The 24,950-nt window shown below is 48.5% G+C and overlaps 1 protein-coding gene across 1 annotated transcript in view; it reads right to left on the minus strand.

Moving 5' to 3' along the window:
• Positions 1 to 24,950, minus strand: part of STAB1 (stabilin 1) — a 1,160,316-nt gene that overhangs the window by 783,832 nt on the left and 351,534 nt on the right. The window contains exons 17-18 of the mRNA XM_069643183.1: positions 3,378 to 3,458; positions 2,019 to 2,180 (exon numbers count right to left, since the gene is read on the minus strand). Coding sequence (XP_069499284.1) covers positions 2,019 to 2,180; positions 3,378 to 3,458 — 243 coding nt within the window. The remainder of the gene's footprint in view (positions 1 to 2,018; positions 2,181 to 3,377; positions 3,459 to 24,950) is intronic.

Below are 24,950 nucleotides of genomic sequence, written 5' to 3' on the forward strand. Positions count from 1 at the left end.
ACGGTTGAGCAGGATGGCATGGTTGACTGTATCTAAGGCAGAATAGAGATCAAGTAAGATGAGGGGGTGTTGGAATCGAGGTTGGAGAGCAGGGATTCACGGATGTTCAGGAGAGCAGTTTCCGTGCTTCTGGCAACCCGGAAGCCAGACTGATGATCATGGAGACAACCAACAAATTCAGTGTGAAGATTGAGCTGGGAGATGGTCAGCTTTTCCAAGAGTTTGCCCAGGAAAGGAGTGACGGAGATTGGGTGATAGTTAGCCGGGCAGGACGGGTCGGCGGAGGGATTTTTAAGAAGAGGGTGCACAAGGGAGTGGTTCGGGGGGAAGGGAAGACTCCAGTGGCGAAGGAGTGGTTGCAGAAGTCAGCCAGGGCAGGAGCAAGGGAGTCAATGTGGTCCTTGATGGTTTTGGAGGAACAGGGATGAACCTGTTTTGACGAGACTTTCATAGATCGGACCTGTCTAAAAACCTCGTCTGGGGAGAACAGGGGAAAGGCAGAGAAGGAGGGAGGAGAGGTGGCAGAGGAAGGGTCAGAAGAAGAGCAGGGAGTAGAGGGAGGAAGGGGAGAGGAGGAGAGAGAGGACAGGATGTCCTGAGCTTTGGAAATGAAATGAGAAGCCAGTGCCGTGCAAAGGGCCTGGGAAGGGACAGGAGAGGTAGAGATTGCGGCAGGATTGGCCAGTTCCTTGCAGATTTGCAAGAGTTCAGCTGAGTTGTTGGATGCCGCAGAGACGCAGGCTTGGATGTGAGCTTTCATCTTGGTGCAGACAGAGAGACGATATTGCCTTTGGAGCAGGCAGCAGGCCAGTTTGTCAGAGGATGTACATTAAACATGCCATTTCTTCTCAGCCACCCTGCACTTGCGTTTAAGTCGTACCAGGAGTAGCATTTGGCTTTGGGCTTCAGTCCGATCCTCATGACAGGGGCAAGAAGATTTAGAGTATCAGATATAGCAGAGTGGAGCTTGGAGAGGGCTGTGTCAGGGTTTGAGACAGCCAAAGGGGCAGGGGGGTGAAAAAGTGACGGTGAAAGCCTAAACTGACACACGTTTCATGAGTTGGATGACCGAGAAGGTGGGTGGCAGTGATGGAGTTGGCTTGGCATGTGGGGTAGAGAGGGTGAGCTGGGAGGAAAGGAGAAAGTGATCACTCCAGGAGAGAAGAGTGGTGAGAGGGATAGAGGGGGGAAGGTCTGACGAGATCAGAACATCCAGAGTATGCCCTGCAGAGTGAGTCGGGCCAGAGGGGAGAATAGAGAGTGAGAGAGAGTTGCAAAGGTCGCGAAAGAGTACGGAGGAAGGACATGATGCATCCAGGTGGATGTTGAAGTCTCCAAGAAGGAGGAGTTGAGTGGTCGAGACGAGGAGGGAAGAGGAGAGGTCCGCTCACTCAGAGAGGAAGGAGGAGATCTGACCAGGTGGCTGGTAGATAGTAGCTACAGTAAGGAAATGGCTAGGAGAGAGAGCCTACAGACGAGGCATTCGAAAGAGGAGTAGGTCTGCGTAGGAATGATAGAGGCAGAAATCCACTCGGGGAAGATCAGGGCTACACCCCCTCCGGATCGGTTGGACCTTGGCACGGAGAGGATCTTGTAGCCGTCAGGGAGGAGAGTGTCAAAGCTCGTGACAGAGCTAGCCGTGAACCATGTCTCAGTGAGACCGAGGACATCGAGGTCAAGTTCCTCCAGAAGGCGGCAGATGTCAGAGGAGTGTTTGACAGCTGAGCGAGAGTTAAGAGTGGCAATATGGAGTATGGACTGCTGAAAGCCCCATAAATAAACAGAATGAGTGCAAACCGATACCACCAACTGGATAACAGAATGCAATGTGAACATAAGTCAATATGAGCCAACATAACCCACCATAAGGACAGCAGTGGGCTCCTCTCAGGGCCCTCATAGTCCGTGCTTTGCAGGAAAACATAACACACCATGAGGGCAGCAGTGGGCTCCTCTCAGTGTCCTCATAGTCCTGGATTTCCAGGACGCATAATGCAGCGTATATCAAAAAGACTTACCGTCACCAGCTGATGGTGTATCTCATCACAGCTGTGAGGAAGGATGGGCAAGATTGAAGGAGGAATTAGGACGCCCTCCAGGACATGGATGATGCCATTGGATGCCACAATTCCCCGTCTCTCGCCAATGGCTGCCCCGGACTCACCCAGGAGGATCCTTCCCTGTAAGGATGAGAAAGAATTAGACCTTTTTCTTCATGTAGCGGTCATTGGTCTTGGGGCTCTGCGCACCACCCCAACATCATTGTTACAGTCCTGCACTTTCAACGACACACTGACATGTGCATGTTTACATCACTTTTACTAAAGGTACCAGAATGAAATGGCTTTTAAACCAAGTCCATGGATACAAATGTGGTGTGCCTATAATTTGAGTTTTTTAGAACACTGTACACTATCCCACACTCTCATGGTGTGTGATAATCTAGTTGGTTATGTGCTCATGCGGGCAGACCCCTGGGGGAAGCATAGGAAATTAAGGGAGCGAGGGGAGTGCATACCTCATACAGAGACAAGATGGCTATGGACATAGTCTGTTCCCTTGTGTTTAGAGGTTGAAAGAGAATCAGAGGAGGAGCACCACACACTAGGATTGTCCGGTTCGGTCAGCACAGGCATGGTCCATGTTGAATACAGGCGGCGCATTGACGCAACAGGTGGTACGGTTCAGAGGGATAAACTAAATACACTTTAGCGGCCTATACCCACAAAATTTGTACCTCGAGAACCAACTGTATGCGTCTGGCTGGTTGGTGGGTGGGGTTTAATTGGAAGGTACCACAGGAGAGAAGGAGCCTATTCTTCTTAGGCGAAATGCAGACATTTTGGGCACGTCGTTATTTCAATGTTTTCTTGGTGACCCACATAGAGTGTCTTCGCCAAGCACAGACAGTCCCAATGCAAGAACAAGCGAGAATCCTAGAGGCAATGGGCAGTAAAGGTTGTATACCCAGACATGTAAGAGGTGGTCAAAGTTATTTTGTTGCGACTTTTATATAAGGAGAAAATAACATGAATTAATCAGACAAAATGTGCATATTACTAATGCTCTTCTTTGGTGATGGTGGTGACACCTTCAAGCCTAAGGAAATGGGACGGCATTAAAACTGCTAGGGCAAACCACCATACGTTCAGTTTTATCCCAGTGCATCCCAAGTGGATCATTCCATTCCTTTCACATGATGTAGCTCTTAGTTTGCCAGGTATCACAACACATCACATTGTCTTTCCAGTCCTTTTACTATCTATCAATATTCAATAATACACTGATAGCCAGCAATAAGTGTTAGCACCGCCCGGGCCAGTGGTCCGCAATCCATGTCCCGTGTGCCTGAACATGCATGCACGTGCAACACTTACATCCCTGGAGACTTTGACCACCACCACCTCGTTGGCCATCGTCAGCATCACAGGCATTGTAATGAGCTTGTCGACGGAGACCTGGGAGCAAATGAGACCAGAAATAGCAGGCGAGAAGAATAAATAAAAGTAAGGAACACAGTTTAAGCTTCACATGCACTCTTGAGTGTTATCCAAGTTTATTTTTTAATTGAATTTATTCATATAGTGCTTAAGCCCAAAGGTGTCAAAGCGCTGTACCATAAAGTGTAATGACATGTCTAATAACCACATATTGAACGAATAGAGATCCAGTAGCCAGGATGTCAGATCCAAGGGAACAGAGGATAGCACAGGGGCAATGTGCTGGACTTGCAATCAAGACCACACAGAGAAACAGAGGTTTGAATCCTGAATCCATGCCTAGAAACCAAACTCAAGTCCGATATTAGGCACGTTACAAAAAACAATTAAATAAAAACAAGAAGGAACCTGAAGATTATGTTAAATTCTAAAAAGAGAAATGTTTTCTAAAAGACATAAAAATGGGGTCAAGCTGCAGGCACAGTGCTAGCATGTTCCACAGGGCTGAGGCAGAGGTCAGGAAGGATCGTCCACAGCTAAGCTTATAGCGTTCATTGATTACAAATTGTTGTGATCAGGAGCGGAGGGAGCGGGATGGTGAATATGGCTGTAGTTGAGCCTTAAGGTAGGAGGGAGCTTCGCCGAACATACGTTTCTTTACAATAGTGTATGGGAGGATTGGTCCAAGAGACCCCCCTCCCCTGCAACCTCTCCCCCTTGTGACGTCCATGGCTTGTCGGGGGTTCCCCCTGCCACCATGGCCCAGGTGGCGGGTGGACCACTGGCTGAAGACATTGACCAAACATGCAGTATTTAGCTAGGCCCTGGAAACCATTTTGTGAAATCAAAATGGCATGAGCCCTGTGCACCACAGCACGGCCCCCACCCTTGGAGAGTCTCACTTGTCCCTGCGGCCGCAGCTCCCTGGCAGATCCGCTGCGAGCCCGTTCCCACGAACAGACGGACATGAGCTAGTGATAGATGCAAACACTGTAACATTTCACCTTCCGCAGTGTATCACTGTTCTCAGTATGACCCGGCCAGCAGGACCGGGGTGGAAAAGAACTGTAAAATGGTCCCTTGACAAAAGCAGAGCCCCCAAATACTAATGAGCAAAACTACCTGTGATGAAACTCTTCTCTCCATGACCTTTTTGACTAAAACATGTAACCTCCATGACGATGGCAGAATGTGTGTTTAAATGACATTCTGGTTGAAGTACCCACATCCCCGTAGCTATGTGCAAATGGTAAAAGTGTCCCGGGGTTTTCATGTTATATGTTTCGCCGAGAAGAATGCACCCCAAGGTCCCATGCCATAACTGAACTAATGCTGCTAGAGTGCAAAGGAAGACAAATTCAACCCCATTGGGAGCTCATGTAAATGGTGCACGAAAATGCACAATATGAATGTCCAAGCTCACCATGTGTCACTGCCACCAGTCTCATTGGCCAGTTGTTCCTGCGTGCTCCACCAACCTTACTACTACCTCGCATGTATAGAAATGTAACAAAATGTTGTGGTTGTTAAATACTTAACATATAGTTATCAATTGCAACATGGGTATAGGTAACGCATTTGAAATGGCCATGTAAAAGGCACTAACAATGTAGAAAACATAAGCTTTGAAAAGACTCAATGAGTATTGTACATTATATGAATGTTTATGTCTCTTCCACATAATCTGCAACGCACGAGGAAAATACCATTGTGGGCATATCCAAGGCCATTCCCCCTTCCTCCCCATTGAAGCCTGCCAGACGGAAAGCAGAGGCCTGTGCTGCTCTGCTTCACCTCCCCCAATTCGGCTGGAGCCGCTTCAAACATTCACGTTCCCCCCGTAGCTCCCAGGGCCGCGTCCAGCCACCTGAATTATTTACAACCCAGCAGCAAACCCCGGCCATAAACGCAGGCCCGAAGGCGCCCTTTCTTAGGCTCCACGACCCACCAGCTCACCCCAGGTTAATGGCCCCTGTAAAATTAGGACACCCAATATTATAGCAACACTGCAGGAACACATTCATAATGACTTCTAACGGGACATGGTAACTTGGACAGCTCGTCCCTTGCCCTGAGACCCAACCTCGCGACCTATGATACCCGGTCAACAGGACGATGGTAACCATGTATTGATGTATCACCAAAAGACCCCACTCTAGGTGCATTCCTCCTGTGTTGCATTAACCTGTAGAATAACCTATTGGAAGATTTACTGGGGAATATAATATTGCAATATTGAATGAATGCGGTGTGCGTGGCCTTAGGGCAGAAAGCCAAGAAAGACGTTCATCACTGACACTGGTCAGGGCTGGCACAATAACACCTTCCGGATGAGCCCAGCTGACCTGCCCGGCCCGGCCCACGAGGGTAACCAGTGACGTCCACCAACCACAGCTGCACCTATAGCTAGTCGTCGCCACCCAATCCCCACGAACTTGTGCCCCCTATAGTGTGTAGGTTCTTATGACGCATTTTTGTAAATATATACGCCTGTCTTTGCTATTGTCGGACAGAGCGCTCTCGGAGTTTGCAGAGTCCTTTGCATGCCCTATTCTGATTTATATAAACTCCCATTAAGCTCACCCGCACTTTGTCTTAGCCTTATTCCCATCTTGGGAGAGTCCATTATTGTCTCTCATTGTGGGGAGGATCGTGCTATCTGGGGACGCTCGCCTTCAGTGGTGACCCCGACAGCGTGATGATTATTTTTCCTTAACATATATATCCCTACTGTCCCCTTTGGCATGAAAATCTCTGGTCAAAAAGGGATACGCACGGTGCGCCGGCTCCGGAAGGCTGCCCGCCAACGGCGACCAGTACGCTCAGAAGTGCGCACTCAACAGAGAGAGGGTACGGGATCCCGGTTGAAAAATCCCCTTTGAGTACTGCTCGCCGGAGCCGGGGCTGACCGTTGAGCGGACGGCAACACTGCCTGGACGGACCCAGTTCAGAGACTCTCGGTTCAAGACGGGCATGTGAGTATTAAGTGCGAGTGACCATAAAGGGAGCAGGGGAGCAAAACAGGACAGGGAACAAGGTTGTTTGAAAGGGGACACTTTGGGACTACTAAGAACCACTCTAGACTTTCTTTACTTTTTCTTTGCATATGGCCATTAGGATCAAGAGGTGAAAAGAGATAAAGAGACGGGAACCTAGCTCCGCGAGGGGCTAGAAGGCGGCGCCGCGTAGTGCTATCTTGACTAGTACTGGGAATATATGAAGAAGTGAAAATAAGATAAAGGTGTCTGGTAAAAGGGAGACACGGTGAATACATTAGTGACTGCTATTCTTTCTATTCTTCTCTCTGGGTTTACGGGGAAAAAACAGGGTTAGTACGAAAAAAAAAAAAAAGGAAGATAATCTAAGTAAAAAGACGAGTTTATATCAAAACTACAAGACGAATTGACATCAGATTAAGAAAGGAAGCGACAGGTAGCAAGGGAGGAAAGGGATTACAAATTGAGCTGTGAATAGAGTGTTGCCTATGGGTGTGTACACATCACGTGTGCCAGAACATATTTGTTACGATGGATGTGTAAAAATGGTCATAAGTGCATAATTATGGTGTGGTCATGGTAAGTGCGACCTGAAGGAATTTTACAAGGAAGAGCGCAATGCAGTAAAGTGACTGTTTTGTTTTGGATAAATTTGCTGAAGATATTGGTGGTGTGCGAAGGGTGGTTTTGCTTTTGTATGTGCCCCCTAAAAGTATACAGAATAGAGGCTGTGCGCAGCCATTCTTATATTGTTCAGGTGGCGGAAACACACGCAGGTCCCCACACGCAGTGATACACAAATACTTAGATATATCTGGTGATACATCTATATAAAGATATATGGGATACATTACTCACCGTAATCATATTTCTGATGCTTGTATCTGCTTAGATTCACATACTGTGCATAGGCCGACATCTAGTGGAAGCTGCAGAGTATTACAGTTTGTTTTTCGAAACTCAAAAATGGGCGCCGACACAGGGCGTGCCAGTAATACTATCCCTAGTGTGACGTCCACTGTACCCAAGATCCCTCACGCGTCTAGGATCCTCAGATTGTATTTTTTCTGACATGAGGTAGCATGAGGAGTAGCGTGAGTACAGATAATCCAAGCAGATAGATAGAAAGATAAGACTACAAGCAACCATGCGCCTTCTCTCAGAGGGGAGGAAGGGTGGGTCGCATGTGAATCTAAGCAGATACAAGCATCAGAAATACGATTACGGTGAGTAATGTATCCCTTCTGAGGCTTGTGGAATCTGCTTAGATCACATGCTGTGCATAGATTAGCGAGCAGTACCTGAAGAAGGAGGTGGGATGTGAAAAGGGTCATGAGCAAATAAGTGTCTTAGAACCGCTTGTCCCACTTGTGTATCTGCCTTGGAATGGGTGTCAATGCAGTAATGCTGAGTAAAAGTGTGAATAGAGCTCCAAGTAGCTGCTTTGCAAATGGTGTCAAGGGGTACATTTGCAATGAAAGCCAGAGTGGCCCCAATGCCTCTAGTAGAGTGGGCTCTTGGCGTGAAAGGCAGAGTTCTTTCAGAGAGTGAGTAACACAGCTGGATACAGTTAATAATCCACTTCGAGATGGCACCTTTAGAGACGCGATCCCCCTCTCTGCCTGTAGCTACGGAGACAAACAGTTGATCTGTTTTTCTTAGCGGTCTGGTTTTATTTACATAGTAGTGGACCGCCCTACGCACATCTAGGGTGTGCAGTTTCACCTCAGCCGAGCTTTGAGGGTCCTGGAAGAAAGCCGGAAGCTCGATGGACTGGTTTACATGGAATTTTGATATAAACTTAGGTGAGAACCTAGGGTGTGTGCGTAAAACCAGTTTGTCTTTATGGACAGTAAAGAAGGGATCCTGCACTGACAGAGCCTGAATTTCACTGACCCTTCTGATAGAAGTAATAGCTACTAAGAAGGCCGTTTTATAAGTCAGGTGTTTTAGACTGCTTTTATGCATGGGCTCGAAAGGGGGTCCCATGAGCTTGGCTAGCACCACATTAAGGTCCCAACCTGGTGGTTGGTTTGAAATAGGAGGGTGAAGTCTCTTTACTCCTTCCATGAAGGCTTTAACTACTGGTACTTTCCACCACGAGACCTTGCTATGGGAAGTGGTGTATGCCGACAGGGCTGCCAGGTGTACTTTCAGTGAGTTAAAAACCAATCCTGCCTCCAGCAGGTGGAGCATGTATGTAACAATAGTGGAAGGAGTGCAATCAACAGGGTTGATTTGTCTACTCTGGCACCAGATAACAAACCTCTTCCACTTGTCAAAGTAACAGTGCCTTGTGTTTGGTTTCCTAGATTCCTTTAGGATGTCCATACACCTCTGTGGTAAATTGAGATGTCCAAACTCTATGACCTCAGGAGCCATGCTGCCAGGTTCATTGAGTTGGGTTGTTGGTGCACTGTTTGACCTTGGTGCTGGGACAGTAGGTTGTACCAGGCTGGAAGTTTGATGGGCTTGCACACCGCCATCCTGCGTAGGTGTGGGAACCACGGTTGTCTTGCCCACATGGGAGCAACTAGGACGAGCGTCATCGATTCTCTGTTCATCTTGTTCACCACTATCCTGATGAGAGGAGTTGGTGGAAAAGCGTACGCAAACATCCCTGACCAGTTCATCCACAGGGCGTTCCCCTGGGAGTCTGGTTGGGGGAACCTGGATGCAAATCCTGGGCATTGTCTGTTTTCGCTTGTGGCGAATAAGTCTATAGTGGGGAAACCCCACTGAGAGAAGATATCTTCTACGACCTCTCTGTGTAGAACCCATTCGTGTTCCTCTGGGAGGGAGTCTCTGCTCAGAGCATCCGATAGGGAATTGAGCTCCGCTGGAACATGTTGTGATGACAGGAAGATGTTCCGTCTGAGTGCCCATATCCAGATTTTCTGGGCAAGCTTGGACAGATTTGGCGAATGAGTCCCTCCTTGCTTGTTCAGGTAGAACATGGCTGTTGTGCTGTCCGTCCGGATTTGCACTGACAGGTTTAGTAGGTGGGGCTCGAACGCTTGAAGCGCTCTGAATACTGCCAGAAGCTCTAGCAGGTTGATGTGGTTCTTGGCCACTGAGGGAAACCAGAGACCCTGAGCTGTGTGGTGGAGATGGTGAGCTCCCCACCCCGTCAGACATGCATCGGTAGTGATTACTGCCTGTACTTCGGGATCGTAAAAGGGTTTCCCCTGTGCGAGATTCTCTCTTGTCCACCAGTGAAGGCTTTGTACCAGTGTTGGCAAAACGACCACTAGATCGTCCCACTGACCACTTGTCTGAGACCACTGTTTCGCCAACCATTCCTGCATGGGACGCATGCGCAGGCGCGCGTGGGGGACCAGGTAAATACATGACGCCATCATGCCCAGTAAACGCATTGCTTTGCGTACCGTTATTTGGAGACTGGACTGATAATGCGGAATTTGCAGTAGTATATTCCGAATTCTTTCCTCTGAAGGAAAGGTCAACCCCTCTTGAGTATCTAGGATTGCTCCTAGGAACTGTTTGGAGGTGCTTGGCACCAGGCTTGACTTTTTCTCGTTGATTGAGAAGCCTAACTTGTGGAGGAGGTCGATAGTCCTTTGAATGTTTGTCCTGCAAATTACTGGGGTTTCCCCTGTTATGAGCCAGTCGTCCAGATAAGGGTACACCGGGATTGCCTCCCTGCGTAGGTGTGCAGCCGCCACCGCCAGTACCTTGGTGAATACCCTTGGTGCTGAAGCTATCCCGAAGCGAAGTACCTTGAATTGGTAGTGTTGACTGTCCACCTTGAAGCGCAAGTACCTTCTGTGCGCTGGGAACATGGAAATATGAAAATAAGCATCTTTCATATCCAAGGTTGCCATGTAATCCCGTTTTTAGGAGGGGGATTACCTCTTGTAGCGTAGTCATACGAAACTTTTGGGGCTTGACATACTTGTTGGCAGGCCGTAAGTCCAATACTGGGCGCATTGTCAAATCTTTCTTTGGCACAAGGAAGTAAGTTGAATAAATACCCTTGTTTACCTGGTGTCCCGGGACGAGTTCTATCGCGTCCTTTTCTAGCAGAATGGCGATCTCCTCGAGGAGAATCTTCTGATGTTCTAAAGAGTGTACTCTTTGTCGTGGAGGATGGTTCCGGGGACTCAGCAGTAGTTCTATACAGTACCCTGCGGATACTATTGACAGCACCCATCTGTCTGATGTGATCCCTTCCCAAGCCTGGGTGAAGTTGGAAATGCGTCCCCCTACTGGGGTTTCGTGAGAAGGGACCCTGAACTGAGCGTCACTGCTTTGCAGGAGGCGTGCCGCCTCCCTTGCTGGGGCTGCCTCTGCCTTTACCACGACCTCTCCTATTACCCCTGCCGTAACCCTGGGTAGACTGTTGGCTGTTGTTCCACTGTGAACCCTGCCCCTGGGAATAGTTAGATCCTCTCTGGGAATTTTGGCCGTGTGGGCGACAAAAATTACTATTCCCTCTCTGGTTAGGGGGTTTATTGGTTAACTGGCCAAGGGACTTGAGTGTCTCGTATTCATCCTTGGCATTCTTCAGTGCGTCATCGACCGCCTTACCAAACAACAGATCGGCTTCCACCGGTTTGTCCAACAATGATGCCTGGGTTTCTGCCTTAAAACCAGACTGCCGTAACCACGCATGTCTCTTGATAACAGTGATTTCTGCTATCAATCTGCCTGCGTTGTCCGCGGCGTCAAAGGTTGCTTTCAAAATGCAACCAGACACGGCTCTACCCTCTGCGGAAATCCGAGATAACTGGCCCTTTAAAGGTTCAGGAGCAGAGGCTATGAGTGCCGCGACTTCTTCCCACTGATGGCAGTTGTAGCTGGCCAACAGGGTGGTGGAGTTTGCAATCCTTGCTTGATAGGCGGACGTTGAGGCTACTTTCCTGCCGAAACCATATAGTTTTTTGCTCTCCTTGTCGGGAGGAGCTTCGGACGATGACAAGGGTGTTCCAGCCCTCTTACGAGTGTTAGTGACAACTAGGGAGTCTGGCTTCAGGTGTCCTCTTATATAGAGAGGGTCAGACTGGGCTGCCCTGAAAAGTTTTTCAACCCTGGGATTGACTGCTCTGGTGAGGTTCGGGTTCACCAGGGACGGGTCTATTCTTCGCTGAATGGACTTGAGGATCGGGATGGTCTGGGCAACAGGCCTCCTTTCTCCCACTAACTCCTCTGCGAAGTCCCTCTCCTCCTGGACACCGTGGGTGTCAATATGGAAATGTTCTGCTGCACGTGCGAGAACCTCGTTTAGGAGCGCTCTGCTACTGACAGGGGAGTCAGTAACCGGGGCTTCGTTTTCTACTGGGGAATCTACTCTGTAGGTTTCAGAGTCTTCCTCTTCCTCTTCTTGGTCCTCATCATCCCCATAGTATCCCGTCCCGGTTTGCTCTTCTAACATTGCCAAATTCTTGGTCCTCACCAAAGGAAGCCTCTCCTTGATACAGTGAGTATGGTCTTGAGTATGGTTGTACCTCGAAGGGGTCTGTAGACCTCATCGGTGTTTCAAACCGTGGCTTCTTACTCGGGTGGATAGGATCATTAGAGCCTGAGGGTGTCGGCCTTGTGGATCATACGAAAGGAAATGGTCTGGATTTGTATCGTAAAAATCAACCAAAGAAGACATCCTTGACATGACCCTATCTATGTCTTCACTGGATCATTTTTTGGAACTGGGAATGACTCTCTCAGCAAGTCTCGGGGATTTATCTTGAGTAGATTTGCTGGTTTTAGACATATCAGCAGACCTGGTCTTGTCTGTCTGTTTAGGGGAAGTGGTGTGTTTCACAGGTGTGGAAGAGTGCAAAGGCTGCTTCTTCTGCTGTTTTTCCCCCTCCCCGTGAGTGGAAAAATGTTTTCCCTGTCCTTTTGTGGCTCCGGAGGTTTTCGACGCCTGGCGTCGAGGATCAGAGGTAGGGTCCCTGTCCTTCGAGCGTGGGGCCTCGCTGATTTTGTCTGCGGGCTCTGACTCCTGGAGCGCGGCCCTGGGGTGGAAGTCGTCTTCGTCCTCCGACGATCGAACTTCTGTTAGCCTAGGGAGCGAGGCACTCTTGGCAAGAGTGGATGATTGCCTGGAGTCATGCGGCGATCTCGATCGAGAACGCCCAGAGGACACCGAATCGGACCGTTCTGTTTGTGTCTCTTTCCGAGAACTCGACTTCGTCGAGTCTCGGTTGGACTTTGTGTGTTTAGTGTGTGTGGTGTGTGAAGCGCTTGTGTCGCCGGGGGTCTTCCCCATAGCCGCCCTCCTGGACGACCTTCCGAGGTCGGGGACTTGCGCTCGGCTGTCTTTCGGCGCCGTAATGCCCTCGCCGTCCGAAAGTACGGCGTCGCTGCCGTTGCTGAAGGCGCCCTCCGCTGCCATGGCCGCTTGCCTGGCGTGGTGGGCCCAACGCTTCGTCGAACGGTCCTTAAGTGTCTTAGGTTTAAACCTACTACACACTCTGCAGTTCGCTTCAGGGTGGTCCCTCGGCAAGCAGAGATTGCACGTGGCGTGCCTGTCGACCCAAGGGTATTTGCGATTGCACTTGGGGCAGAATTGAAAAGGGGTACCATCCATACGCACCTTGAGGCAGCGGGCTGTTAAGTGTAGGAAATGTATAAGGTGTACCTATATACCAAGAGTGTAGAGTATGTACAAACCCCCCACTCTCCCTACTTGCAGGGCCGAGGCCAGAGGCCTTCCAAGGCCCGGGTCGAGGCCAGAGGCCTTCCGAGGCCCAAATCCGTCGTGCAGCAGCCGACGGTCGATTTCTTCTCCAGCCGGCGTCGAGTGTCGAAGTTCGACGTTGGGATGGGGAAGAAATATCACGATCAGTGGATTACAGAGCTAAAGGGGGAAGGGTTACCCCAAATATGGCCAGAAGGGGGATTGTTTGACAAGAGTGTCCTAGATTTGGGAACTACATGCATTTATTTAAAATACAAGGGGAAGCAGTTACATAATAGGAGAGAAATATTAGACCTATGGAGATTGTTTGAAGAAGTACCCCCACCTAAGAAAAGGGAGTTAGGTACTGATCTGCCATCTACCACTGACAATCCATTGCTGATACCAAAAGACGACAAGGTGTTGCCAGAAGGGGAGTCACCAGTAGAGGTAACTAGGTTGTACCCAATACTAAATAAGCCAGTGCCCGCAGAAGGATACAGTGACCGAACATATGTACCCCCAACAACAGTCACTACGACTCGAGGGCCAACAGCACCCCCACCGTATGAGAGTCATAGAGAGCATGACCAGGTAAGTACACCAATAGTGAACATAGAGAACCTAACAGAAGACCTAGAGTCCAGGCTCTCTGTAGCAAAAGACGAGCTCTCGAGGATAAAAAGCATATGTGAACAGACTGCGACTAATGCTGCTAGGTCAGAGCTCACATCAAGAGCCCAGAGTCATGATAAAACCATTGAGGAAGGGTGGAAGAAGGGGGAGATATTGTTTAGGATACAAGAAGAACCGGCCCGAATAATTGAACTGGAAGAGAGGGAGGAGCGTACTGACGAAGAGATAAGGACCACAGGAGGTAGAGAGGAGCTATTGTGTGATATAGAAGAGGACTTAGAGGAAAGTGAAAGATTAAGCATGGCAATGGGAGGAGGAAGCGAGGGGATGGATGGCGCGTGTCCAGGGAGAACCATGGAAGAAGAGTGGACAGGACGACTAAGGAATAGGTTGGGGAAAATGGCGCCACTAGGAAAGAACGGAATGAAGGTGAGTGCAGATAAGACAACAAAGGGGAAGTTACAACTCCCGCTAATACACAGGGGAGGAGGGAGGCCAAATTACATACCCTGGGCTCAGATGGATAAGGCCAATCTGTTAAAGCTACTACCACCGCTATCAGGTGGGGCAAGCAAGTGGATATATGCATTTAAGAAACACACAGCTGGGGTACCTCTGGCAATAGGTGATGTGAAAAGTCTGCTAGTATCAGCAGTTGGGGATCAAGCTGACAGAGTATGGATAAAGGCTGGCTTCCCGGGAGTAACGTTAGACTGGTATCGCCATGATGGTGCCTCTTTTAACACAGTACGGGCAAGGGTGTGGGATGCATTAAGAGAGACATTCCCAGACACCCCATATTTGCAATCAGTGATGCAATGTGCGATGAATGATGGGGAAGATGCTATGGATTTACATTCAGGAGATGTGGAGAGCGGAAACGGGCACACCCTGGTATCAATCAACATCATTATTTTACTTTATAATAAAGAGAGGGCTCCCTAAAGAGGTACAAAAGGCACTTGACAAAATTGCAGGTATTGAAGCAAAAGGTTGGCCCGAAATACAGAGCATAATAGTTCACCACTGTAAACGAATAAAAGAGAGGGAAAAAAGATTGGCAGACGAGGCAAAGTTAGTACAAACAAAACTGGTGAAGGTCGCTGCAGCAGTAGCCGCGCTCCCACACAGCAGGGAGGGAGAAGAGGAGGAGGAGGGGCTGGTAGCAATACAGGGGAGGATGGCAACGAATTGGGCAGGAGCAGGGCAACGACAGTGGAACGAACAGGAGCAGAGTGGAGGTCCGCAGTGGCAAGATTGGGCCCCTCAAGGGGGACGAGGTGGGTACAAGGGTCGTAGAGGGGGTGGACAAGGGTACGGGGGAAACAGAGGAAATGGATGGCAAGGTCCCAGAGGTGCGCAGGGAAGCTGTTCGAACTGCGGGAGGTGGGGGCACTTTTCCAGAGAGTGCAGGAGTAGATCAAACAACGGATTTCCAGAGATAGAACACTATGGCAACCCTCACCCGGGAAGCCCATATGGTCTTCCAATGGGACGACAACAGAGGGAACAAGAACAGGGGTACCCAGAGCAAAGGCAAGCGCATCACTACAGAACACAGAATCACCCACAAAACAACGATACTATGCACTACACCCCAGGCAACCCTTTCGCAACAAATGCCAATGGAGCACCAGCCCCAGCCCCCTATAGTGGTGTGTCAGTAGTTTCAGGGAGCATCTTTAGCCAGGGGGGACAAAGAGACAACCAGCATAGGACAGCCCACAGAGAACACTTGCGTGCCCTGTTCTATCTACCACCTACGATGCAGCAGAGGAACCATTGGTAGGGGCGCAGATAGGAGACAAGCAGTTCATATTCATGGTGGATTCGGGAGCCGAGAAATCATGTATCCGTGAGGGCCGGTTTCCGTTATCTAACCGGAAGTTAGAGACACAGGGGTTCTCTGGGGCTGCAATTGAAGTTCCTTACACAGAAGATTTGGATGTGACAGTGGGGGGTAAAACTGTAAAGATACCCTTACTGTATTATGAACAATCGCCAATAAACCTGCTCGGAAGGGACCTTCTTAGCAAGCTTAACATGACAATATCATTTACAGAAAGAGGGATAGTTTGCTCAACGCCAGGAATATGCCCATTACGCGTAATGCTGGTGGTGCAGGCTCTGACAACAGTACCGGAAATACGCGGCATGCCAGTGGACGAAAGAATGTTCATCGAAGGTTTAAAGACACTGGCCCAAATAGTTCCTGAGCTAAAAAAGTTTGAGTGGAGAATACCCGCAGAATTTATCTTCCGCCCAATAGTACGCCCAGACATAGCACCATGGTCAGTGGTATACTTAGACCTGCATGCTGTACAGGTATCAGCAAAAAGGATTGCAGTAATTGGGATGGACATAGATGGTGTGAATGGCGCACTGTACTGTGCATCAATGCTGATATTGCCCTACGAGACTTATCTGATGAGGATCTCTTTTCTGATGCGGAGAGTGATGGCGAGATAATAATGGAAATTGCAATGCCCTGTGACATTTTGATTCAGACAAGACAAATACCCGTCCAGTTGATGGCAGTGGTGGGAACGCCACCGTCCTTTTTTGATGATGACATGCGACTGGTACCAAACAATTTGTGAACAACAGGCCCCCATGATGTGGGTTTGTTGCATGGAGTGACACCAGTGGTAATAAAACTCAAACCAGGGGCAATTGTGCCCCGAGTGAAACAATACCCATTGTCCCGCGAAGCTGAGGAAGGGATAAAAGAGACAATAAATGCATTGCTAGCACAGGGGATAATAGTGCCCTCAAACTCCCCATGTAACACCTGTATCTACCCGATCAAAAAGGCAAAGGGAGGGGCTTGGAGGATGATCCAAGATTTACGCCCCCTAAATGACGTCATACAAAAAGAGTTCCCTTTGGTCCTGAACCCTGCATCCATACTATGCAGCATCCCAAAAACGGCATCACATTTCACAGTGGTTGATTTGAAAAATGCATTCTTCTCTATCCCCTTGGCAGAAGAAAGCAGATACTTGACAGCATTCAGATTAGGGGGGGCAGAGATTCGAGCATTGCAGGCTACCTCAGGGGTACTGTGAAAGTCCAAGCATATTCAACCGCATACTACACGAAGATCTGGGTAATTTATCAGTTGAAAGCACGATCATTCAGTATGTAGACGATTTGCTCGTCTGCGCACAGAGTGAAGACACGTGCAGAAGAGACTCAGTAACACTCTTGACACTGCTGGCGAATAAAGGGTACAAGGTGGACAAGGGGAAGCTACAATACTGTCATTCAGAAGTGCTGTACCTGGGACAGCTGATATCAAAAGACGGGAAAAGAATAATACCTGACAGAGTAGAAGCAATAAGGTCAGTGAGAGAACCAACCACAGTGAAGGAGATGCAGAAATTCTTGGGAATGTGTAACTATTGTAGAGCATGGATACTAGATTATGCAGCCTACACCAGGCCATTACTGCAAGCACTCAAAGAGGCCCAGCAAGAGAACAGGAAACTAGAGTGGTCAAAAGAAATGAGTGACTCGTTTGGGTCGCTAAAAGAGCTGATCTCAAGTGCTCCAGTACTCGCCAATCCTGATTATGAGCGTAAATTTTACCTGTTCCCACATTGTAAGGGAACTCTTATGACAGCTGTACTGACACAAAAGACTTCCCTAGGACACAAACCATTGGCTTACTATAGTGACACATTAGATGCAGTGATGCAAGGCCACTTCGCGTGCGAGCAGTCTCTCGCCGCCGCCACGTTCGCAATTGAGAAAAGTGCCACAATAGTAATGGGGTGCCCTGTCACGTTGTTTGTGGAACACTCATTATTTGCAATACTTGAAAGATCAAAAAGCACACTGACTACACAGCGAGCAACTGCCTATGAGATAATATTGTCCAACGCCAATATTCACGTGGTAAGGTGCAGGACAGTAAACCCGGCAACATTCATCACAGAACCATGCACACTAGAGGACATGCAAGAACACAATTGTGCAACATACACAGGAGAAACGGGGGAGGGCACGGTGGTGTGTGAAAATGCCCTGAGCGAGGGAGAGGTGTACTTCGTGGATGGGTCAGCGTTGATTGACATGGACACAGGAGAGAAACATGTGGGACTAGCAGTAGTGAGGCTAGAAGAAGGTGAGTATGAAGTACTAGTACAGTATCGCCTTCCGTCCCATTTCTCAGCCCAAGCAGCAGAACTTATCGCCCTAATAGAAGCATTACATGCAGCTAAAGGATGCGCAGTAACAATATATACAGATTCAGTCTACATGACGACGACAGTACACGGAGGTCTAGCCCGGTGGGGGCGGAGAGGTTTTCGAAGGGCAGATGGGACCCCAGTGCAACATGCTGAACTACTGAAAGAATTGATTGAGGCCCTAAAAGATCCAACAGTGGTAGCAATAGTGAAGTGCCAAGCACATACGTCCAACACAGACGTTGTATCTTTGGGGAACGCGGCAGCAGACGCTGCTGCCAAGGAGGCTTCGTATTTTGAAAGACATGGAACAGGCGAGTACCTATTGCAGCACAAGACGAACGAAGAGCTCCCAGAAGGATACAATGCCATGCCCATATCACAAATACTAGAGCTGCAGGAAGGGGCCAGTTGTGATGAAAAGATGGTGTGGGAAAAAAGAGGGTGCAGCCAATCGGCAACAGACTTATTATGGCGCCAAAATAACTCAGGAAAAGTAGTAATGCCCATCAAACTGTTAGAGATAGCATTTCAGCAATTACACTTTCCAGCGCATAACACTAAACAACACATTGCAGCAGAGATACAGGAAGACTGGTTCGTGCCATGTCTCCAGGAACACATATCTAGATTGACAATGCAGTGCACAACGTGCCAAATATATAACTCTGGGATGACGCTACGGACACTCAGGGGGACAATTCCAAAACCAACAGGGCCCTTCAAAGAACTGCACATTGATTATGCAGACATGGGGGAGAGGTGTAATGGGGCACGCTACATGATAGCGGTTGTATGTCCATTTTCCAGGTGGGTGGAAGCGGGTCCATGTGCGCGACCTGATGCTAAGAGCGCTGCAAAGTTCCTAGTAAGGGAAGTGTTCCCGCGCTGGGGAATTTGCGATGTAATTCGCTCAGACACCGGCACTCATTTTGTAAACAAGCTTTTCAAAGAAGTGACCGCGTTATTGGGAATAAAGCATAAACTGTGCTCGATTTATCATCCTCAAAGTAACGGCATTGTCAAAAAGATGAACGGTCTGTTAAAAGGGAGATTGTCTAAATTGTGTTTTTCGTTGAAGAAAAACTTAATCTACTGCTTACCACTTGCACTGTTTGAGCTGAGGAATCAGCCGAGCAAGGATCACCATCTGTCCCCGCACGAAATTATGACAGGGAGACAGATGCACACAGCACATTCCCCACTACGCCAACACTCAGATGCACACAGAAGCGCCACCATATTGGAAGATGAATTCACAGAATACCTGAAGAAGCTAACTAAGGCAGCGCGTGCAATCTCAAGGCAACTCTCACCACCATTCACAAGGGAAGAAGGGAACACAACAGTGTCCCTTGCGGAACATGAAACACAGGTACAATTAATGCCAGGAGAGTTCATTTATGTCCGGAGCTTTGTGCGCCGGTGGAATGCCCCAAGGGTCCACGGGCCGTACAAAGTGGTATTTTGTACCCCTACAGCTGTAAAGGTAAAGGGGCTCAAATACTGGATACATTTGACAGATGTGCGAAAGACATATAATAGTGTACAGGAAGAGGTGGATGGGGAGGCACAGACAACAGCAAACAAAAGTAATGAAAATGATGAGTGAATGTGAACAAGTGAATGGAGGAGTGTAACTGATAGACAAAACTGTTAACGAAAGAATTCTATTACAGGTTATTGATCGAGATAAATGAAAAAAAAAAAAATAATGTGTTTAAGTGAAGATAACGGTGTAAAAAATATGTATATTGTCTGCTCCCTTCTCTGTGCATTTCCCATTTCCCCCCCTTTCACCCAACCCATCTCCCTTTTATGACCTCCTGGTACATACAGTGCCAACAAAAATGTTTACATGCACGCACTTAATGCACTTTTATATCTCAAACAGGAACTACCATGGCAACAAACGGGCAGCCTGCAACGAATAGATTGGTTAGATATAGAGAAGTTTTAGCTGAAAGATGTAGATATTTGTATGAGTGTGGATTGTATGTATGCATTACATTATTTTTCACAGTACTGTTTGGCTTGGTTACCTATTGGTTTATAGCGTTCATCTCTATCGAGATGAACGAGGGGGGGGGTGGGAATAACAGGATTAATATAACAAATCAAACCACAACTGCAAATACTAAAGAAGGTGATTTTTTGGTGTGGGACGGATCTAAACTTGTATGGGGATATTACACGACACCGCCCAATGTTGCTACCTCGCCAAATGAAAGACTGCAGGAAAAAATGCGAAACAGCACAACTTCCCCGCCAAAAGCATCTAATTACAATGGCCACAGTTTAAATGATCGCAACCCTTCTGTTATATCATGGCTGTACAACACCCCCACCAGCGTGCCCACCCCCACAATAGAAAACACACTGCTTGATAGTATAAAGAAAGAGAATGAAGAGATGAGAGTGAGATACAAAGCATTATACAATGAATGGGGAAAGGGGGGCGGAGCGGAGAAAGGGGGGCCTACACTGTTCCTCGCCCATGAAGCTGGGAGATATCTTAGAAATAACAGAAGGAAAAGGGAGGCGGGAAGGAGAAAATACGACGAGTATTACGGGTTGGGACTCAACAAGATGGAAGACCCACGACACCCCGACCAGACAAATACATGGTATGCAGACATGAGTGCAACTGCTAAGCAAACAACAAATGAGAGTTGCTATGTCTGCTCCCTCATTCCCCAGGCTTCAGGTACACCCAAAGTATTGCTACCCAAAGAGTTGCCTATTGTGGATGCCCAATGTGTCCTTCATCTCACGTTGTGCAGAATTAAGCACACCTTCCAGGCACACAAGGTCACTTTTAAAATGCTGCAGAATGAGAAGACCTGTTATCCGAAAGCGGAAGGAGTGATATGTTTGGAAGAACCATTCTTTATAATACAAGGGACATTATTTTCAGAAAATAAGTGGAAAGATGAAGAAATAATGTGCAAAGCTGAAGCGCTGCGAGGTGTGGCACCAGAGAAACTGCAGTGGATAGAAAGAACATGCAGACCAGTATGGAGAGAGCACATCTCAAAATTGACCTGGGTAACTGCCATTGAAAAGCCCTTCAAGCTACAGAAAGAAATAAACTATGAACTGTGTTTCAAGGGAGACGGGAAAGCCATCATGGGGGTAAACAAAAATTGCAACAAGACCCTCACCATCCCGGATATGAGAAAAGGAACAGCGGCCCTCATGGACACGTATTGGGTATGTGGCAACCAGGCATACCTGCACCTCCCACCATCCTGGAGTGGCAGCTGCTCATTGGCCACCCTACATTCCGCACTAATGGTGATACCGGAAAGCCACATTGATGGGAACAAGAAAATGCAGGAGATCCCTCAGCAGAATGAGGCCCAGCCAACTGCAGGATCACAAGTATATGTCCTGTCGTCCGGTAACAAGGGGGAGATGCTGTCACGAAACAGACGATCATCGAACTACATATCAAAAGCATCGTCAGAGCTACTGGCACAGATCCTGGACAGATATCGATTATTCAGCTCTGCAGAGACTTTCTTTGCCTCACTCATACCTAGCATCCAGGCACGAGCAAATGCAAAATGGCTCCAAATTACACGCTGGGAGCTGATCCAACTGGCAAATGACACTGAAGAAGGATTCAACGTAATAAAAGTGGAACTGCGAGCACTGTGACCATGCAAAATAGGTATGTCTTGGACCTGTTAACAGCGATGGACGGAGGTGTTTGCCGAAAAATTGGAAGTGCCTGCTGCACTTTCGTACCTTCCGAAGACGCAGACAATGGTTTCTTATCCCACGTGATCGAAGCAGTACATAACCTAGGAGAAAGAATGAAAATGGAAGGTGGAGCAGAGGCAAGCGCATGGTTCGACAACATCTTCTCCTGGGTCCCATCATGGCTGGGAATGACTGTTAAATGTTTGATGCCGACAGCAGTGTTCCTCCTTTTTATTTTTTGCATGTGTCAGGTGGGCCTTCGATGTTGTGCAAACGCAGTACCAAACGGTGCAATGATGATGGTGACAATGGGCAACGCTCACGGTACGGTACAACATATACAGGAAGTAGAGGTACAAACAGGAACAGAAAACACATCAAGATTCCAGATGGTGCCCAGGTACCACAGCGGAGATGTAGTAGACAGGCTGTGGCACACTACAATTAAAGAGCCCCGTGTACTTGAATGGTATGAGGAGGTGTGGGTGGATTTGGATGAGGATGAAGGGTGTATATATCTGACCTGCACCCCGGACGAGTATGCTAGAAGGGGAGAAAGCCTGCGAGGAGTCTGTAGGGCATGGATGTCCATAAAAGGCACCCCTGCATGGGATGAGGCTGTAGCTGAAGAAGAAGAACGCAAGAGGTTGAGGGAGTTACAGTATTCTTTACTTAAGTAACGAAAGGGAGGAAATGTATGGGAGGATTGGTCCAAGAGACCCCCCTCCCCTGCAGTCTCTCCCCCTTGTGACGTCCATGGCTCGTCGGGAGTTCCCCCTGCCACCAGGGCCCAGGTGGCGGGTGGACCACTGGCTGAAGACATTGACCAAACATGCAGTATTTAGCTAGGCCCTGGAAACCATTTTGTGAAATCAAAATGGCATGAGCCTTGTGCACCACAGCGCGGCCCCCACCCTTGGAGAGTCTCACTTGTCCCTGCGGCCGCAGCTCCCTGGCAGATCCGCTGCGAGCCCGTTCCCACGAACAGACGGACATGAGCTAGTGCTAGATGCAAACATTGTAACATTTCACCTTCCGCAGTGTATCACTGTTCTCAGTATGACCCGGCCAGCAGGACCGGGGTGGAAAAGAACTGTAAAATGGTCCCCTGACAAAAGCAGAGCCCCCAAATACTAATGAGCAAAACTACCTGTGATGAAACTCTTCGCTCCATGACCTTTTTGACTAAAACATGTAACCTCCATGACGATGGCAGAATGTGCGTTTATATGACATTCTGGTTGAAGTACCCACATCCCCGTAGCTATGTGCAAATGGTAAAAGTGTCCCGGGGTTTTCATGTTATATGTTTCGCCGAGAAGAATGCACCCCAAGGTCCCATGCCATAACTGAACTAATGCTGCTAGAGTGCAAAGGAAGACACATTCAACCCCATTGGGAGCTCATGTAAATGGTGCACGAAAATGCACAATATGAATGTCCAAGCTCACCATGTGTCACTGCCATCAGTCTCATTGGCCAGTTGTTCCTGCGTGCTCCACCAACCTTACTACTACCTCGCTTACCGCGCATGTATAGAAATGTAACAAAATGTTGTGGTTGTTAAATACTTAACATATAGTTATCAATTGCAACATGGGTATAGGTAACGCATTTGAAATGGCCATGTAAAAGGCACTAACAATGTAGAAAACATGAGCTTTGAAAAGACTCAATGAGTATTGTACATTATATGAATGTTTATGTCTCTTCCACATAATCTGCAACGCACGAGGAAAATACCATTGTGGGCATATCCAAGGCCATTCCCCCTTCCTCCCCATTGAAGCCTGCCAGACGGAAAGCAGAGGCCTGTGCTGCTCTGCTTCACCTCCCCCAATTCGGCTGGAGCCGCTTCAAACATTCACGTTCCCCCGCAGCTCCCAGGGCCGCGGCCAGCCACCTGAATTATTTACAACCCAGCAGTAAACCCCGGCCATAAACGCAGGCCCGAAGGCGCCCTTTCTTAGGCTCCACGACCCACCAGCTCACCCCAGGTTAATGGCCCCTGTAAAATTAGGACACCCAATATTATAGCAACACTGCAGGAACACATTCATAATGACTTCTAACGGGACATGGTAACTAGGACAGCTCGTCCCTTGCCCTGAGACCCAACCTCGCGACCTATGATACCCGGTCAACAGGACGATGGTAACCATGTATTGATGTATCACCAAAAGACCCCACTCTAGGTGCATTCCTCCTGTGTTGCATTAACCTGTAGAATAACCTATTTGAAGATTTACCGGGGAAGATAATATTGCAATATTGAATGAATGCGGTGTGCGTGGCCATAGGGCACAAAGCCAAGAAAGACGTTCATCACTGACACTGGTCACGGCTGGCACAACAACACCGCCCGGAGGAGCCCAGCTGACCTGCCCGGCCCGGCCCACGAGAGTAACCAGTGACGTCCACCAACCACAGCTGCACCTATAGTTAGTCGTCGCCACCCAATCCCCACGAACTTGTGCCCCCTATAGTGTGTAGGTTCTTATGACGCATTTTTGTAAATATATACGCCTGTCTTTGCTATTGTCGGACAGAGCGCTCTCGGAGTTTGCAGAGTCCTTTGCATGCACTATTCTGATTTATATAAACTCCCATTAAGCTCACCCGCACTTTGTTTTAGCCTTATTCCCATCTTGGGAAAGTCCATTATTGTCTCTCATTGTGGGGAGGATCGTGCTATCTGGGGACACTCGCCTTCAATAGTCATGGCTTTGAACTTGATTCTTGGAGAAAGTGGCAGCTAGTGAAGACTGTTTAGCGTTGGGGAGATATGAGATCTTCTGGCCACAATGGCCACAATCCATGGCAGCGGCGCTCTGTATCACCTGAAGCCTTGCAACCTCACATTCCAGTCGCCACCAGTAATGCATTGCCATAATCCAATGTGCTCCCAATTATGGCCCTGGCTATGGAAAGCAGCGTTAGAGTCAGATATACATGGTTTAGCTGGCAGAGCAGGTGAAGATAGTAGTGACAAGAACTAACAGTGGCTGAAATCTTGGCATTTATATTCATCTCCGTAATGAGATAAATGCCAAGAGCAGTGGTGGCTCGTCCATAATGGGAGAGGTGGCGTCATCCCACTGTATCCTGGCCCCCTCGCGCCCATTATAGAGGAGCCGACAGCCGAGGAGTCAGCCCAGTGAAACACTGAGCGCTCCCTCAGCTGCTTTATCTAGCTGAGGGAGCGCTCCTGGGCTGGCTCTGCCTGAACTGTCAAAGGGAAACATTGTTTCCCGTTGACAGTTTAGTTTTCCAGCTGCACAAGCTCAATGAGCCATGCAATGCTGGTGGGGTTTTGCTTACGCAGCCGCGCATA

The sequence above is a fragment of the Ambystoma mexicanum genome, chromosome 2p (assembly GCF_040938575.1).
Source record: "Ambystoma mexicanum isolate Mex_15411 chromosome 2p, UKY_AmexF1_1, whole genome shotgun sequence".
Classification (NCBI taxonomy): Eukaryota; Metazoa; Chordata; class Amphibia; order Caudata; family Ambystomatidae; genus Ambystoma; species Ambystoma mexicanum.